The 19,430-nt window shown below is 38.6% G+C and overlaps 1 protein-coding gene across 1 annotated transcript in view; it reads right to left on the bottom strand.

Moving 5' to 3' along the window:
* SUSD5 (sushi domain containing 5) overlaps window positions 1-19,430 on the bottom strand; it is a 42,272-nt gene that overhangs the window by 17,724 nt on the left and 5,118 nt on the right. Inside the window, exons 2-3 of the mRNA XM_009272399.1 lie at window positions 14,920-15,097; window positions 1,849-1,967 (exon numbers count right to left, since the gene is read on the bottom strand). Of these exons, the coding sequence (XP_009270674.1) occupies window positions 1,849-1,967; window positions 14,920-15,097 (297 nt within the window). The remainder of the gene's footprint in view (window positions 1-1,848; window positions 1,968-14,919; window positions 15,098-19,430) is intronic.

Here is a 19,430-nt window from a genome sequence, read left to right on the forward strand (position 1 = left end):
ATATGCTATGTCTGAGGCTGTGGTGCGGGGTTTGCTGTTGTTGCTTCTTACTGGATATTTACTTCCCAAAACTGAAGGTGGCATCCCTGAGGTGTAGGATGTTCTTTCGTCAGTCAACTGCTTTGTGCTGGCTTGTATGTTACTGTGTGTTACACTCGCATGTTAAGGCTATTTCCTTTCTGGACTTTGCTCTTTTCATACCAACTACAGACTAAGCTCTGCCACACAACTTCACTCAAGCCTTTCTATTCAAACATCGACTCTGCATCCAAAATTTTTTATATATTCAAAGAAGAGGGGACCTTACTGTCATCCAGAAATGTTTCTGTGTGTAAGGACTATTTGGTGAGCGTATTGGCACGATCATTCCATTCTGTCATCAGGAAACTCTCTGCCTTGTACAAAACAAGTTGTTCATAAATTGCCTCTTCTTCGTAAATGATGCAAATTTTCCCCTGAGTTTTAACTATGCAGTTTCTGAGTCCTATGTAGTACTCCTCTCCAACAAGCATTGTCAGACTACGTTCTTATCTTCACCTTTAGCGCCCCTTTACCGTGAGCAGTAACCAAATGCAAAAGGCAAACACAGTTCCTTCCCTGAGATCCAGCATCTACGTGTAAGCTCAGATGCAGCAGGTGGAGACAGACAGGGGAGCACAAGGGCACAATGGAACAATAGTGGCCAGAGCAATGATTTCAGCATCCCACAGCTGTCCCACCCACTGCAAGGTTTTTCTCGAGGGGGGGATGGTGACAAAAGAGAGATTTGAAGGAAGACAATGAGAGAGTTTTGCAGATGTTTACAGGGAGCTGCTCCTATATGTGAGGAGCAGCATGGAAGAAAGCACAAAGGTGCTTGTGTGACAACATTAGCAACTGGGTGACGGAGCTGGTATCGCTCATAGCAGCACGGAGCCTGGAGTTGATATCACGAGGGTTATTTGAGAGGATGGTCAGTCAAACTCTGCAATTTTTGAATGACTGGGTGCACATCAAATATGCATCACCTCTGTCACATTTCACTTCAACCGTATTTCTATGCCTGCTGCTGCCACTGACTCTTCATCAAGATGCCCCCCTGTGTTGTGAACTTACTGTTTCTCAGCAAATGCCATCTGCTTGCCCCTGCTTTTCTTGGAAATGAGATGCAAAACTTCACTGCGGACATCAACAATCTGTTTCAGGGGTTCCCAAATTTCTTTACACAATCCTGCCTATCAGTAACAATTTATTTTTTGCCTTCAGACTCCATGTTTGCTTGTGGGTTCTGGCACTTGAATAACAAAAAGTTTAAGCATCAACTTAAATTGGAAATAATCTGGTTTTCAGAATCATCCATGATACACCTGAGTCCCTAGCAGGCTGGTCTACACTTGTTAACAAAAACAAAACAACAAAAAAAAATTAAAATGGAGGCACTGAAGTTATTTGCATACAAATGTTGTATGCTGATAGATATGCAACAGCACAGTGTTTTGCGGTTGGAAGCCAGCTTTCTGAGGTACATTCAGTTACAGTGCTGAGTATGGGAGATGCTTCAGGCATCTCAATTATATTGGTGCCAGATATATTCTTTTCCATAAAGAATGTTCTGTAAACACCAAAATGGGTTCTTCCAGATCAGTAGTGCTGTTTGAACTTGCTAAACTGCAGCAAAGACAAAAGATCATGCAATTTATTTCCTGCAACCAATGTAGCAGTTGGCTCACGTAGCGGGTGATTACTATAAAGATTTATTCCTTAACATTCCCTCTTTGCCTCTCAGCAGTAGAAAAATTGAAGGCAAAACTTTTAATGTTGCAAGACAGCAATGACTGTGCATTATTTCAATAGTATATCAGTGCTGACCTTCATCCTTTACACAAAAAGCATCATATTGGTCATTCACAAAGGGATCGGTTTCAATTTTAACATCAATGGCTTTCACGCTCTGCTGTTTGCTGCCCGTCTTTCTGCATATAATTGTCCTAAAATAAAGAAGAAGAAGAAAAAAATAATCAGAAATCTTCTGGAGTTGTACATGCAGGTGAAATTTGGAGATCTTTTATCACAGTAGTCAGGCTTTAGCCTCAGCTTAACTGTTTAAGAATTGGCACATCAGGCATTAGTGTGGGAAGATCTATGAAAAAAGCCAAGGGAGAATTAGAAGTAATTAAACAAAAATGTTTGTTGTAGATCAGTTCAGCGCATAGGGAGCAATAAAGAATGTTTCTCTTATTATATTCTATAATACTTCTAAACATCAGACCAAGTCCCAGCATATTTAAAGCCACATTCTGCTCTCACATTCCAGCAGTATATATTCCCACCAATGGTACCTGGATAAAAATGAATAGAAAACTCAAGATAATGCTAATAAATCATTAGCATTTTACATTAAAAGAACATTAAGGTTGCATATTTAACTGCTCAAAAGCTAACACAGGCAAGCTGAGAAAATTCGTCTTGAGTTCTTGGAAGAAAAAGCTGCTATCTTTTTTTTTAATTCCACACCTTTGTCTAAACTCCATTTCTTCTGGCTTGGTATTCAGCAGTACCTAATCCATCCTGTTGCCCTTCATAGGCTTGAACAAAGGTAATAAATCTGTATTTGGTTTTACAACTCTGTAGATGCTGAACATAAAGGAAGAGATTACTAATTATCTCTTCTCTCAGCTGTACTGGCTGCTTAAAACCAACAAATAAAAGACAGTTTGTTATAGAAGACACTGGTTTTACTGTTACACTGAAGGTTACAAAGGCTGGGAAAGCAAATTCAGCCCAAATTTTTGCAGCTGGATATTAATGGTGTGGGTTTTATTTTTTGTGGACAGCAGGTTTGCAGAAGTGTTGCACGGTCAGCTATTCTAGTGAAAGCAAGACAAAAATGCTTTCCACAGAGGAATCTTTCCAGTGGAAGAAAATTTATCATTTTGTATTGTGCAATGGTTGAACTAATTTTGCCGTCAGTCCCACACTCAATTTGGAGAATAAAATAAATGTTGACTAACTGCCCATTCACTGAGCGTGGAAAAGATCCACTGGAAACCCAGTATTTGATCATGCACTTAAATGCTATATAACAATTGATTTACACAAGTGGAGTGAATTACGATTGTACAGACCATCTTAATTCTGGCATGTGTTAGCTTTTGAGCAGTTAAATATGCAACTTTAATCTTCTTTTAATGTAAACAAACAAAAACAACATGAAACAAGCCATATGGTGGTGGTCACGCGTATGTACCAGAATCGTTCCCACCACACTTCTGCTCTAGAAAATGATGTGATGTCATCCCCTACTGAAAGCCCTTTTACAATTTCAGATCAAATATGTTTCTTTTGTAAGGAAAACACCCCTTGATTTTTTGGGGGGGTCACTTGAAGGACAATATTGTCCATACAAGTTTAAAATCAAGTTCTCTTAGAATTTAATGCATTTAAATTCCGAGTCCTCTAAGTCAGTAATCAGGCACCTAGACAAAAGTGACTTGATCTTCCAAAGTGAGTTCGGATGACTGGGAGAATCAGGCCACCAATTAGAAAATTTTTGCATGTATTCACATATTGTTCCACTAGGTCTTACCAGGCCTAAGTGAATGAAACAGTTATGGCCCCCTTCAAAAAATGACTTATCAACCTTAATCTTTCCAATAACTACTCACTCACTTAGGTACCCAGATGAGTTATGCCTTGCAACATTGAGTGGACAGATACTGATGTGTCTTTAAAAATTTTTGCCTTTTGCCTGTCATTGTGTACTTAAGGCTTCAAATTCTCTTAAAAAAACCAAAAAAACATAACAGTTTTGAAGATTGTTGCCATAATAAAATTCTGGTCTCTGAAAATCAGGCCACTTTCCTTTCTATGCTCAATCAAGGAATAAAATTCCTGATACTTGGAAGCCACTTTTGAAAATCTTATCTTGAATTTTCTGATTTCTAATTCCAATTTCTAGCCAATACATTTTGCTTCTGCCCAAAGCACTGTAATTTCTTTATCATTTCTTCAGGAGGCTAAAAAGTTATCTGTGGGTGACACATCCTTGGTATATGCAGGTCATCTCCAAAACAGGATACCTGGCTCACATGTAAGGTTGTGTACTTGAAGAGCAAGTTTTTCTTACTTTTTTTCCAAGTATTGTACAATGAATTACAAGTTTGTAGTTGATAGAATATATTGATTAGTTAGTTAATTTTAAGAGCATTTCTTAGCAGCTATCCAATGAGACCAAACTTACAAAGGTGTATCTTGCATAAAGTTTTAACATTATACATAAACAAAGGCTTTAAATGACATTAAGATTTTTTAAATGTATTTCTCACTAAACTTCTTTCCTACATGAAGTTTAAAAATTGGTCTTCCTGTCCATTTCTTTTTTTCCTACAACAGACCAGACCCTGGTTAATGTTTTAGTTAGGACTTTAATTTTTATTTTTGTCATATTAAAATTGATCTGATTAAAACTGCAAACATTTTAATTTAATTCTTCTGAGATGAAAGAAGTCATGTCTTGTAAGCATACAAAAAAAGAAGAAAAAAAAAAAAGAAAAATCTATTTCATCTCTCCCATTCCTCCTTCTCTGTCAGTAGTTTCCTACCATGAGCTCAATCCTGCAAGCTTTAAACATATTCAGTAAGCTGTTATTACCGCTGCTGAAAGGAGCTTCGAGAGTGCTCAGCATTTCTCAGTAGTGGGTCTAGCGATCAGACCTGCAACGCCTCTGGCATAGAAATAGTCTCTTTGCTGTCAGTAGGACTCCAGGTATGACTAAAAATACTCAATAATAGTCTCTTTTCTCTGAGTTCTTGAGGGTGGGTATATGTTTCCCTAAATCCTAAAATGCTAGGTTTTCATCTATAATTATAGATTAAATACATAAGTACACTTTTGACTCAGTTCTAAAAGGTAGGTTTTGATGCTTTTAACTTCATTAAATTTTTCATTTGAGGACCAAAAAGTGGCTATAAATTAAGAATTCAACATATTTTAAAATTTCTTCAGCAGCAGCCTTGCCATGCTGATATAAGAAACAAAAAATCGTACATTTTCCTACTCTTTCCAGCACATTGCTGAGAGGTTGTGGAAATGTGTTGCCTAGTTCGTTTCTTTACGATTTTGAATTATTGCAATGGGGCATGCATCATGGGTGAGAGAATGCCATGAAGTTTATACTTTTTTTAGGGATACATCCACCTACCCAGCCATTTAGAAGAATGTAGTCATGCAGGGAACTTTAATTCTGTTTATTTCTACTTTCATGTAATAATTGAACTTAAACTTACAGAGACTTGCTCATTACTCATCCTTTTAGGATACATTGTAATCTGATGCTTAGAGCAGTGTAATGCATGATTTTGTACCTTGTATTTAATAGGTGCAATTTTATTTTTCCTTCTGCGGAGATCTCTTATGAAAGTAGACATGCTCAGAAGGAACATACCAAGTTCAGACTGCAGATCATCCATAATAATCCTCTATACTTAATACATATCTGCTTGAAACATCCATGCATCCCTGAAAATTACTCTTACACTGCCATGAACTCTGAAAAACTCTCCCTCACAATCAAAGCATAAAAACCAATCACACATACTATTGCTATAGACAGCATAAGTACGATATACTATCAGTAAGGTAAAAACATAGTTGGGAAAGGACGGGGTTTAGTGGCATTGACAACAGCCCCTGCTCTCCGATGGGAACAGGGAGGGTGCCACACAGTGTTTCCTTTGGTTTCTTGACAAGCCAAGCCAAAAGCTACTGAGAATCTTCTCAGTCCACCGCCACCCAGCCTAGGACAACCTGCTTCATGATGCCTCTTCTCATCTCAGGTGAGAAAGCAAGAAACCACGGACGCTCTGCACTGTGTTGAACCTCAGCTTAATTTCTGCTGTACAATTCATCCAACTAAGAACAATTAAGAGTCTTTCCCCTGTACCTACCCCGATAAAAAGATCAGAGGTTGGCCAAGCTGATCATTGTTTTCCTGGGTCATGACTCAGATATTGCATTTATCATGTGTGTGCGTAAGGAGAAAATTTAATATATAGCACAATAAGGTATGAACCAGACTTCCTAGAAGCCTTCCACTTACTCTTGCGCTGGTTAAATTTTTTCTACTCTATTAACTAACCAATGAGTAATCGGTATATTTTGCACTTCTCCTAATTCCTCTGGTCAAAGAAGAAAACAGCAGAAAAAGCTGGCATCAGTAGTATTTATTTCACAACATGCCATACTATGCCATAATGTTATATATATTATTAAATATATCATAATGATATACTCAAGCTATGGTAACGATACTTAATTTTATATATTGTATATATGCATGTATAATAAAGATATATATAATAAACATATAATATTTATATATAAATTATAAATTCTGTTTATAGTAGTATCCGCTGGTACTTCTACTTTCTAAGATAATTACATAGTGATTTTGTAATACTTGAAAATTATATGATGTAGCGTGATCCATCACCACAGAAACCAATAGGTAGGACAGGGATGTTTTGTAGTCGCTACTTTATCTGCCAATTGATTGTAAGTTTTGTAGTCTTAGTCAATAAATTCACTGAACTGAGTCAGAATGGTCTTATGGCATTTAGTAGTACGAACTTGCATATGAATATATTAAACTCAGAAGAACATCCTTGACAATGTGTTAGCTGAGGTACTGTGAAAGTCTGGTTCATAACATAACTGTAACAAACCTTCCCCTAATTAGAAATTTAAAAACTTCATCACTTTTCTTAGTCAAGATAAATCTTTAACATCCTGTGCTAATTTTTTTCATGGGTCAGCTTTACCACTTGTGTTTCAGTAACTAGGTGAGAGAAAAAGAAATCAGTAGTCTGGAAGCCAAACTAGAGAATTTTTATTCTTAGTCTTTCCCTTCTGTAGTTTGGGAAACTGCAAATTATAAAGCTGGCTCTGATGAGAAATAAAATATAAATGACATGTTCACGATTACTGAAGGGAAGAAAATTTCCCTGAAAAGTCATGAAGGGGAGCACAGGTGGGCTTTGGAAAGTCCATTGACTGGGAACTATAGAGGCTAATTTTGGCTGGATGTGACCCAAAGAAAGCAGCTGCTAAGTGTGACATGAAGACATTCCAACAGCAATACTGCCACTGGAAATGTCAAAAGGAGGTCTCACCAAGGCAGAACCAATATCCTTTAGATTCTTAAAAATATACACCAAAATGCAGTCTTTTGTGCTTAAAATTGTACATAAGACTACTGAAATAGTAAGGCCTCTGTTCATTAAATAAATATGTCCCATTCATGCAGATTTTCATACTGTAGCCTAGTATGAAAGATTTTATGTAGCAATTTTACTATAATAACGCTATGTACATATAGTTTGAGCATTCTTAGTGCATGTAGAGGAGAATCGTGTTGCTTCCTGGCCTGGACTAGCTGGGTGCTCAAAGACAGGGCAAGTGTCACTAGAAAGTTGGTTTTACCCAATTTAATTTTATGGGCTCAAATTTAATCCATGGCTTTCATAACAGATGTTATTGATTAGTTACCAAAGGGTTTAAAAAAAATACAAAAATATTTGCTGAGCGCTATTAATTTACAAAGAAGCTCAATTCTCAGACAAAAGGCTTTCAGATAGGACTAAACATTACAGACATTGTAAAAAAAGGGAAAATATGTGAAGTTCTTTTGAAAATTAGATGATCAACCCCATTAGAACTAACTGGCAAGTTAAAATCCTGGTATTAGTCATACTTGTTCATTTGCTAAGAGTAAGCATATCCCCCTTCTGCCTTCATTTTGCTAGGCTAAACAAACTGATCACCTTTAATCACTTCTGATAAGAAAGGTGCTTTCTTAGACTGACCCTAGTCTGAGTTTATCCCTTCTGAGCTTGGACACCAAGAATTACATTGCACTGTTGCAGGTAGGGTCTCGCCAGTGCGTCGTTCAAGCCCTTCAGTACTGCCCTCTCTCTCCTGGAAGAGCTGCTGGATGACTTTTAGGACTGCATTTCCTTTTTTCACAAATCTTATGTGACATTTTATTTTACAACAGGCTCACTGCCATCCTGTGTTCTGTGAATACACCCAGCTCTTTCTCCAGCTGTGCCTTTTCCAGCTGAACTGATAGCTTAAGGCAGAAACTCCTATTACTCTCCACATAATAGTGTTATATTTCACCCCATTTCTACTACTCCACCTCTGAAGCCAGGCTTACCTTCCTGTTCAATATTGTGATTTTCCTTGGTCTTAACAATGAGTTCTAACCTTCTGACATTAACTACATTCACTAGCATACCTCTACCTTTTGCACCAAAGTTTGAGAAGTTTTGCTAAAGCCCTCAAAGTTTGTTAAAAAAACCTCCCAATGAAAATACAATTTAAAGGTGTGAGTCCCAGCTAAGTAAATGGCTACTCTGAGGACTGTCATGCTACATTTTAGCAGATGGTTTTTGGGTGCTTGTCCTAGAAAATACATTAAAAATATATTTTCTTTTGTATGACGCTTTTCCTGAAAAAGTACATTTTCTAAAAAATTCTTCAATTATTGGGCTGTCTGTTTTACAAGAACCGTGGCTGTCATACTTTGCCCATGCTGTCTTCCCAGGTTGTGCCAAGAAAAGATTCACATCCCCCCCAAAGCTGATGCAAAGTGGCTCATGTCCACATTGCTCAGTGATACCATTCCTTGGAGTAAACTGGCCATGTCCTTACATTAAACTCAAGTCTGTTGACTGAGCTTCATGTAGAAATCCCTGCTCCTGAAACACAACTACTTTGTTTTTTCTCTGTATGAGACTTTCTGAGCTGATTGACAAGAAGCAATGAGAAGACAAAGTAATCTTCTAGCAGACCATGACACCAGCTGTGGGCTGTGGGACTAGAGTTTGTGACATGAAGGCATTTCAGAGTGCAAGACCTCCTCAGTTTCTTTAGCTTTTTTTTTTTTTTGGATTTAGCATTTTTAGCATTTTTAATTGGACCGTGTCCTTCCAGCTATGTCTGGATTTTTCTCTTGAAGGAAATTAATTGACCCACCTCATACAGACATCTGGGAGCACATTCATATGCATTATCACCGGGCAGCAGAGCACAGCCTTGAAATAAAACAGAGAGCTTGCCAAACTGACATATCATTAGGACTGCTTCTCTGCAAATAAGCAAGTGGACGTGTTATAGCATGTACACCTGGACAGATTTCACAGGGCCCACAAGTCCAAGGGTCTACACACACAGATGAGAGGACTGGCAGGGGTTAGCGATCGACCCTTATTTCATTCCTTGGATATTGCTTTTTTCTTTCCCAAGAAATGTGCTGTTATTACCCTACTGCCAGGTGCTGGGCAAGTCCCACGCAGTAGGCAGAAAAAGAAGTAGGTATTCTTGTGAAATGTCATTTCTGAGTCTTATTATTACATTTCCCACTGGTGTCATCTGCAGTGAGGGCCCTGTTGTGTTTGACACTGTAGAAGCATTCAATAGGAGTCAGCACAAAACCCAAAGAGCTAACAAAAGGAAGGAAAAATAGAGATGAAGTAATTTTCCTAGCAGCAAACATCTGGTCTGTGGTCAGCCAAGAAAAGAACCCCAGTCTTCTGACTCCCACAGCAAGGCTTATTCTAGCTGACTGTGTTTGCTGACTCCAGAGTTATCCCCTCTGAGGTAAATCCTCCAGGGACTGGGTAGGAACCAGCCCAGGGCAATTTCATGCAAAGGAACAGGTTGACAGCCCTGTAGGAGGTCTATTATAGAATAGAAAGTCTATGCAGAGCTTCAAAGCCCTTATAGAAGGGATACATGGCTTCATTCTTTTGTAGACAAATAAGGAACAGGATAGGGAGTAGGACAGCTTCAGCTTTTGAGTCCTAGAAAAGTGATGGAACTGTGTAAATTTGCTATGAATATCTTAATACAAGCTGTTGAGGATGTTTACAATTTCTGCAATAAATAGCTGCTTTCTACTATTCTGTGCACAGGACTGATCACAAGAAAAATTGTGTCATGTTCATTTTGCAAATTTCAAAAACCCCAGAAATGAACATAAGACCCTACAGAACACGTGGCCCAGCACTGGAGGACTTGACACAGGGTTTTCCAGTACAACATCTGAATTCAAAAGATAGCCATGAGAGGCCTTCAAAGAATTCTGCCACCTTTTTTCATTTATATTCTGGCAGATCGCTTGCTGGTTTTACTGACTCACTTGTCTGACATGCAAATAAGTCGTAAGAGTGTCATTTTAGTATAAATAGCTATTAGGGCTCATCTGACAAACGAGACCTGCCTAACGACATTTCATTTCCTGAAATGTAACAACGTGCAAAGCTTTAAAAAAGTTACACATTTCAGGACTGACTTGTAAATGGTTTACTTCTAGGCTGCTGGAAGAAGTTACCCCTTATCCTCTTACCCCTATCTATTTGTCAGTGACTCTTCTCTAAAAGTTTCCAAGCCCTCAGACCTGCCAGCGACAGCCCTGAACTCTGAATTGGGTTGGTCTGAACAACTGAAAGTGGAAGACAAAAACATCCCCTTATGCTTGTGAAAGAGGTTCTGACCCAGGCTGCTCAAACCACAACACTACCAAGTTTATCGTCTCTTTGGATTTGCTGGCAGGGAACTATTTGTTTAAGCAATTTCCATCCTACATCAATTGAAGAGAATCATGTTTGTCGAGACCTGCTGCTTGGACTAGCCCGGTTTGCAGGGAATGCAGTGGGTTAGAGAACAACAAGGTGAACATCTGCAGCAGCAGATTGGTGTCTTCTTCCACCGGCATCACTCTCTGCAGAATGATGGTTTTTAACACCCTAACTACTAGCTGGTTGCCCACCCTGCTCACTTCTGGCTTACAACAGCCAAGAGATGAGCACCTCTACCAGCACAGCTGAAGAGGCAATAGTAGGAAGCAGGTTGGAGTGAGCTGGGCTGCAACGACCTGGTTGGATCCAACAGCGGATGTCCCATTATAATCTCAAAATCTTTGCATACTTACATATGGATCGATATTTACGTACGGGTCATCAGAAATTTGACAGTTACCCAAAGAGGGCCAGTTCTTCAGACTGAACTCTCCTCTTTGCCCATACAAGAGGTATAGCCCAGAAAGTGGGCAGTATAAACACGCTCATGCTGACTCAGTGATGTGCCTCAGTCATAACAGGAGAAACTCCCACAGGTTTCCGGGCCCTGATTTGGCTGTATAAATAATAATAAAGACACAACAGCCAACAGTGATGGATATTGACCTTTTAAGATTCCTTCCAACCCAAACTATTCTATGATTCTATGATTCTATGATTCTGTATATTTACTAGCAGTGGGATTGTAATTATTCACTGAGACCATAAAATAGCCATCAGAAGTGAACAAGTCATTGACTTGTGCAAAACCTGGAAAATTGATCTAGAGGTGAAAAAGTCCTTACATCTCTGCTAGAGCTCATGTTCTGTTTTAAGTCTATGTGGTGGAAGGAGGACTGAAGTGTGTCAGAAAATCTGCAACACGATAATGACTTCACTCACATCATTTGTTTGTGTTTACTTCTACTGCCAATGTCTAATCCATTCTTCCTTGGGGGAAAGATTGGGATACTTTCCAGGCACCAAATAAATAAACTGCATTCTTCCTGAAATTACGAACTTCTTTTATCACGTTCCCTCCTATTCATCTCCTTTCTGATGTACATGGTCCAAGAGGATATGAGAGAATATTAGACTAAAGCTCTGTGATCTGCACTGGACGCCAGTCAGCTGCTGGGAGGAATCCAAGGTTTTAGAGCCAACCTATAAAGTCCTGAACGGTTTTGGACCTGGCAAACGTGGGGAGGTCACTTCTTGCCCTGGGCCATGCCATCACATTCGAAGATGTGGTGGTCCATCAAGATGAATAACAGTGAAGAGTCCTTTATCTTGGAAATTATTTTCCCTACTTCTGTAACCTTCCGAGCATGCTGTGAAGCCTGTTTTCCCCTCTCCATGTTAAATCAGTTGAGAAGAGTGTGGATTGAGGTTTTTCTATTTACCAGCTATCCTTTATCCTTGCTATCATGTTTCCATTTAGCAAGTAAATGCCCAAAGTATTGAATAGGTACCCACAGATATATTTTTTAAATTAACTAATTAATTTAGTAAAATATTTTAAGTCCCTTCTTAATAGCTTTTCCAGGCTTTTACTAATTCTTGAGCCCTTTTTGGAGCCTGTTTTAACCTTTCATAAGATGTGGAAACAGTAATACCTGTAATATTCCAAAGGGGACTGTTACACTGACCTATATGTGTGTGTGTGTATATACATATAAGTTTTCATATTCTCCATTCCATTCCATAAGCACTCTAGCAATATGTTTGTTTGTTTGTTTGTTTTTATTACAGCTGCAGTTTTGACAGAGGTTTTCTTTGTGCTGTCCATAGTGATGTCCTCATATCTTTCCTGGGCTGACAGAAGTAAACCAGAACCCTGTAAGATATTTTCAAGTAGACTGCATATTCCTCCTGCATGTATTATCACTGAACTCCATTTGTCGTCATTTTGCCCATTCATCTAAAGCCCTCTGAAAATCTTTATATTCTACTTGAGCTTGTCCAACTTGAATAACTTTGTCTCATTTGCATACTTTGCACTCAACTGCTCATTTCCTTCCCCAGAGCTGCATTAACTAACAGTGAAACCAGTATAGCCTTTTTAGGCATTATATTTTTCCTGTTTTTCCCCAGAGTCAAAAATATCCAGTTCAGCGAACCAAGTAAAATACATTCTGGTGCTTGCCCAGCTTGGGTAAAATAGTCCCAGAGAAGAGAGTATCAAATTCCAGCTGTAAAGAACTATTCTCTCTGGTGAAACTCTCCAGTGAAGGTCAGATGTGGTGATGGCACAGCAATGGCATGCTGATGTGCCCCCACAATGTCCTTTCTGATAAATAGTTTAGAGACTTCCATATGAACGACAGGTTTACTGGAGGAATGGAGTACGGAAAGTTGGAAGGAATGAAAAATCTTCCTTTCCTTCCCATCAGTATGATGATGTGCACATTCTCACATCATCATGGTGCGATGTGTACAATACTATCACTGTATCCAATTTTGATATTGAAGATATTTAGGGATAGGTCCACAACTGGTCTATTAATAGTTGTAGCTTCAGCGCCTGCAGTAATTAATTGAGGATCTCTCAGGACTAACTAGTAGTATTGCTTAGATAAAAAAGGGATGGTTTCTTCTCCTATCCATCAGCATTCCTTACTTCCATAATACAGAGGCTGTATAAAAGAACCTGTACAACAAATTTGCCATGCACTTCTTAGAGATGGATAGTTTTCCTGGCTCTTCAGACTCCATGACATCTCAGCAACTGGCTTAGGAAAAAAATTTTTAGGGTTTAGATCACTGTCTTATATCCTGAGATATCTCTGGTGGTTTCTTTTAATGACCAAAAGTACATACAAATACATTTTCAAACAATTCTTCACCTGGAAAAAAAAGGATCATCGGAACTAGTTGTTTTTGCTTGAAGTTGTTTAAATATCACCTTTCATTAACAGTAGCAATTTTCTGTCCTTTGGAAAGTTTATCACTAAAAATACACAAACACCAATGCTTACATAAATAACTGATAACTGTCACAAAATCCAATAATACATTAAAGTTTGGGAACTTGGAAACAATATCTTGATAAAACAAAACTTTATCACTGTTGAACATTGACAGTAGATTAGATATTACCCTCTAACGCATGAGAAATTTGTAAAGCACCCCAAGGGAATGAATATACGTATTACGCTAAGGCTGTGGCTGGTAAGCCTGCTGAAGGAAAGATTCAAGAGAGAAGGGGCTTCAGATCCACTCATGCTCCTTCTGGGCAATTCCTGTATGACCCCAGCTTCAGTGACACAAGACATTTATGTCAACCCTCAGCTCCTCCATTTTGTTTTTTTTTAAATTGAATTTTCTGTGATTTGGTCTCTTTGTCAAATATGAAGCCTGTCTACCCATACCTGAGGCATGCTGTGAAGCCTTTCATTTTGGAAGTGACTGGGCATTTGGGATGTCGGTGCTTGGCCCAGCGCAGTGCCACATAGCTAGACCTGTGCAAGACTGGAATGAACCTGAGTTAGCTTGAGTTCAGCAATCCCTCATCAGCCACGGCAGAGTGGCATGGTGACAGGGCCGTGCTGCCTCTGGCACACAGCTAGCACCTATGCGGACATATGTTCTCAAGATCTTGAATTTCACTGAAAGTCATTTGGACTTCTGGAGTACTCACGAAGGCTGACTTTAGCCTCCTGAAACTATGATCAACAGAGGGAAGCAGCTTCCATCACAGGACACTTTTACGTTCTTGCTTTGAACTGGCCTCTACAGAGGCAACGATGCTTCCTGCAGAGGCTGTGGCCGGCCAGTACATCTGGCAACACTATCTGTAATGCAAGGCAAAGCTCAAGCCTAGTGCCGTGCCGAGTCACCTGAGCTACCTCAAATAATACAATTCAGCACATCGAGTGACAGTATCAGCTCCTTGGCGAGCTTTCTCAACAAACTCTCTACCACATGTGCATTATCATATCTAAGTACACCTGAAGTCATACCTATTTGAACATGCCTATTGTCTATTTCCATGAGAAGCTCAGCAAACTGAGCTAGGTGTCCACAGCCTGCAAGCTCCTTTAGGGCTAAGCACCCCTCTATAGGCCAGGTGGAAAGGAACCACAATGACGTAATTCAGAAGGAAAGAGGAAATCACTTCAGATCTGTGAAATATGTGATCTGAGACTGATAAATATTTGTGTCCCTGCAATATTAGTGGGGAAAGTGGCATATTTAGCTATATGTGATTGTGCTTGAATCATGGCCACTGTTTTTCAGTAATATTCTTAGTCAAGGAGAAAAACTTGCTTGACAGCTGTCATTCGTACTTCTCAGGAAGGGTTATGCTGTTGTCCTTACCCGATGGAGCCACCGGCGAGCCATCCTGTGGTGCAGCCAGCGAAAGAACAGTCCAGAACAGCCCTTTTCAGTTCTTCTGCAGTTGCTAAGCGAGCACTCAGGTCAACACAAGCTTTCTCAGCTGCAGCTAAATCCAGGCCCTGAGAGTTGTTCTTGGACTCAAGTGCAAACACTTTCCCTGCAGCACCAAGAAAGGACATGTCACTCGTCATGGTATTGTATTCAATACATATTCAACAAAAATATTGCAAATTATCACCAAATGAAGTTGTCTTGCTTTTACTAAGTTCATTTTAATGCGCAACCTACTTCTTGGAATGAGTAATTTTATCAACATTGTAAATACCCTTGTCTTAGCTTTTCTTTTAGTCTTGTTCATCAACAGAAAAGCAAGTATGGCTAAGCCCCTATTCCTTCCCAGCCCATATGAAAAGCTTGTCTGTGCTTAAGGTCTGGAGAGAGAAAGCACAACACTCTCACATATGCGCATATACAGTCAGAGTCAGAACATCTCCTGTAGGCTATAACGCTGGAATTCATTACTAAGCATATTACAGTTATAACAACTACAACTATAAAGTAAGCACAAATCTAAAAGCCAGTATTGCAACTCACTCTTCCACATCAGAAATAGATTTATACTTATTCTCTAAAATCAAAATTATGTAATTCTATGGCAACTTGTGCTAAATGCTGCTGCAAAGCCACTTTGTTTTCATATCTTTCTGGAAAGACAGAGGGAATTTTTTTCTTAATGGAAGGCTTTTTTGAATGAGCATGAGAACATATTTAGCATAACAATTTCTTGTGTTATTTTTATTTTCAGTTCAGTTTATTTTACTTTAATTTATCTAACACGTGAAAGCTGTAAGAGTGAAAGTTAGAGGTTTTGGCAACTGGGAGCAGGGCAGTTGGGGTCTTGGCAATAAAGCTTGAGAAGTTACTGGGTTATGGAATAAACACATTAGCTGGATGTCTCCAGAAAAAGAAATAAACAATGAGATAGTTTACAGTGCTGATGTTTAAATATCCATAAGTGCCTTCTTTCTGAAGATAACATCCCTCAGAATACCTTCTAAATTTCAAAGGTACAGATTTAGGTTGCTTGCAGGTGCAGGAAGACAACTTTTAAGCACTGTTCATTCAGTAAATGCCTGGAAACACTTGTGTCTTATTTCAAGAGTAGATTAATGGTAGTGGTTATATGCAGAGCTTCCAGCACATACTGAGTGTTCACTATGCAGCTAGCTTCACACTCATAGGATATATTGACCAGTATCAGGAATCCCTCAGACTGATTCAGCCTGATTCTGTACCAAGAGCCACCCCCACCGCATATTATTTCAACAAATTGATAAATATTAATCTAATCCTAAATATATGGAACTGATACAGTGTAGGTCTGTACCTGGCAGCTTTCTGTTCTCACCTGTGCACAGTTTAACCCACTGCCAAGAATCACAGTCCTTACAGAAAAAAATGCAATGTTTCTTTCAAGAAAATATGTCATTTGTGCTTACATTAGCTAGCAAGCACAGATGGGTGCTGATGAAGATCCTACTTTGGTGGGAATTCTACATGCACACAGTAAGAAGTCGTCCTGACCTGGGCAGATAGCAAATTAAATAAGCGGGACAAGCAGTGATGAGACGGAAAAGGAATTCAGAGTACCCAGAGTGATTTTTCTCATGCAGTTAACAGTAGTTGACCAAGGAATGCAACCCAGAAGCACAGATCAGTGTCCTAACCACTAGATTACATAGTCTCTTGCTTGTCAACTATAATCAATACCATGAATTGTAATTAGAACAGGGGAGTTTACACAGAACAGTGAAAAAAGCAAGCCTCTACAGTCCTGAGTACCAAAACCTCAGGATTCTTTCCAAAATGCCCCAAGTAATGCACATGACTCTAATGTAGGCTGTTGTTTCCAAAGCCATGAATAGATATAGTGAAGTATGCATGGGGTAGGGAGAGAAATAATATAAGCAGAAGGATGATGGTTTTAAACAATGCTTCCTAAGTTGCAGAACAACTTTCATTAGTAAAGGTAAGCAGGGATTAAATGTAATGCTTTACTGAGGCTTTGTCCCAAGTGAAAACTTGTCCACATTCTACATTTCACAATTTGGCTGTCAGGAGTGAGATGCATCATCAAAGACATATAGGGTAAGTTTGCATAGCATCTGATTTAAATCATAAATGTTAGTTTGACATAGCAGTAGGCCCTATTTTCCAGTATTTTAGTTAGAAGACTTAAAAAAAAGAAAACCATTAAGAATCGAGTTCCATGTAGATATAATTAGAAGAAATTAAGTTCGCCATTTAGTCTTTTTACCAGTAAGTGACAATTACATTTTTAGAGGAGTTTAGCTAGCCAAGACTGAGGCTGAGACAGCTTTCCTTAACTACTGTTATGTGTTTGCTAGTATTTAAAATAAATTAACTTTTTACTAGAAACTATGAAGATGCTGGTTCAAAACAGACTCCTGTCCTTCGAAAAGGTATCTGGGATATCCAAATTATGTAGACAAATAGGTTTTAGGGTAAGCTAGGAGGGACTTACTGGTTGGGAAAAGTATAGTGAATTGCTTTATAGGAAATTCAGCTAGAACTGGATAAAGAAGGTTGACCTGCTTACCAGACCAACCTGGGAATCTTCTCCAAAGCTTTAGAAGCAATATGGCCATCTGCCCAGTTTTTAACATGCGCCCTCTGTTTTGCCTAATTTCTTACTTAGAAAATATAACAGCAAGTAAGGTTCACTTATCTGAAGCTTGACCAACAGAACAGCTGGATCCCCAGTATCCTGAGCTGTGTCACATTACTGAGGGGCATTTACAGGAAAAAAGTATAGGAAACAAGCTAGCATGATAATAGGAAAACACAAAAGCACATCAAAACAGGAAATCCCTTTAAATAAATAAGACTACAACACCAAAATTGAATTCTGCACCTTAAAGTGGCATGGCTAACATGCTTGAGATATTCATGTATTGAATTTTTCTCACTTTTAATCACAAAAGTGGTATCATGTTCAAGCTTGGGATCGAAGGGTCCTGGTTAAATATTTGTAAAATTTTTATCATTGCTAGTTGTAATGAAAAGTTTTTTAACAAGATTTGTCTGATGATATCACAGACAATTTTGGTACTGGGCTTGTGAAAAATTCAAATGGTATCCCCTTTCTCTCTAGCACATTATGACAGCGTGGAGTAGTTGAAATCCATTTTCTCTGAGAGAATATCAAGAGATGTACTGTCATTCTGTTTTAAATACGCAACTTTAAATATGAGACTGTTCTATATTTCCATAAGGCACAGAATGAAGAGGCATGTCTTTGTGTTTATGTGTGTGAAGAACGTAGTTCTTGGTGTGTGTTTGGTTGTGGTACCTTTGAACAGCCACCATGTTTGAGCTCCTTCTCAACTCTCTCCCTTCATTTCTGCCCTGTAACATTTGTTTCCCATAATGTGATGATGAGACAGGTGGTGTGGAAATTTGTTCCCAAAACTCTACATACTTTTCTGAAGCCTTTTTAAACAAAGCCAGTCCCTTTGGTTTCAAGATCAAGCTAAAAATCCATGCAAAGTAGTCTTTCTCAGGAGGCTTAACGCACATCTTCAGTTTAGCAGGTTCAGAATGAAAAATGCCCTTGTCACAGTAAGTTTCTTCAGGTTCCCCTTTGAAACCAGTGAAAAAGTTTTAACTTCAATGGCAAGACACAAATGATAAGACATAATTCTTCCAACTGTTAATTAACAGCTGTATTCATAGTTCTGAAGAAAAATTCACTCTTGAAACCAGTCTTTCTCTAATAACAGCCTATATTATATTGCTAGCTTCTACCATCATCTGATCACTATTATTACAGAATATTGATTATATTTTGATATATTGATAAAAGAATCATTTTTATTATTGTTTGGCACTAAAACTTTGTAAACAAGCAATAGCTGAATATAGTTTTTACTTAAGAGTACCCCAATATAATCTGATTGAAAACATACCCATAGAAGCATAGATCTTAAGGCTTCTAGGATTCATTTTTATCACCTTGTTTAATTCCTGCATAACTAGACTGTAGATTTCCCCCAGTAATTCCAACATTGAATCCAAAAATTCATGGTTGAACTAGAGCACGTCTTTTCAAAAGGCATCCAGTCATGATTCAATGACTCCAAGTAATGGAGAATTTACAGCACACTTTATAGTAAACTGTTCCAATGGTTCATTACTCTCAATCCACCTTATTTCCAGTTTCAAATTTTGCTAAACTCAGCTTCTAACAACTGGATCTTATTATCCTTTCGAGCCTGAAGAGCCGTCTACAATCAAATATATGGATGTGCAAAAAAGGGACACTTCAAAAACAAAATCAGTCCAAAACCTGTTTCTTCATACGTTTAGGAATCTCAGTGGAATTAGCAGAATTTTCTTGGTTACCAAGAAGACAGAGTTTGGCTAATTTATTCTAATACAGTAACAGCAACAACAAGAAGTTCTGAGGC

This window comes from Aptenodytes forsteri, unplaced genomic scaffold (genome assembly GCF_000699145.1).
Source record: "Aptenodytes forsteri isolate BGI_AS27 unplaced genomic scaffold, ASM69914v1 Scaffold398, whole genome shotgun sequence".
Classification (NCBI taxonomy): Eukaryota; Metazoa; Chordata; class Aves; order Sphenisciformes; family Spheniscidae; genus Aptenodytes; species Aptenodytes forsteri.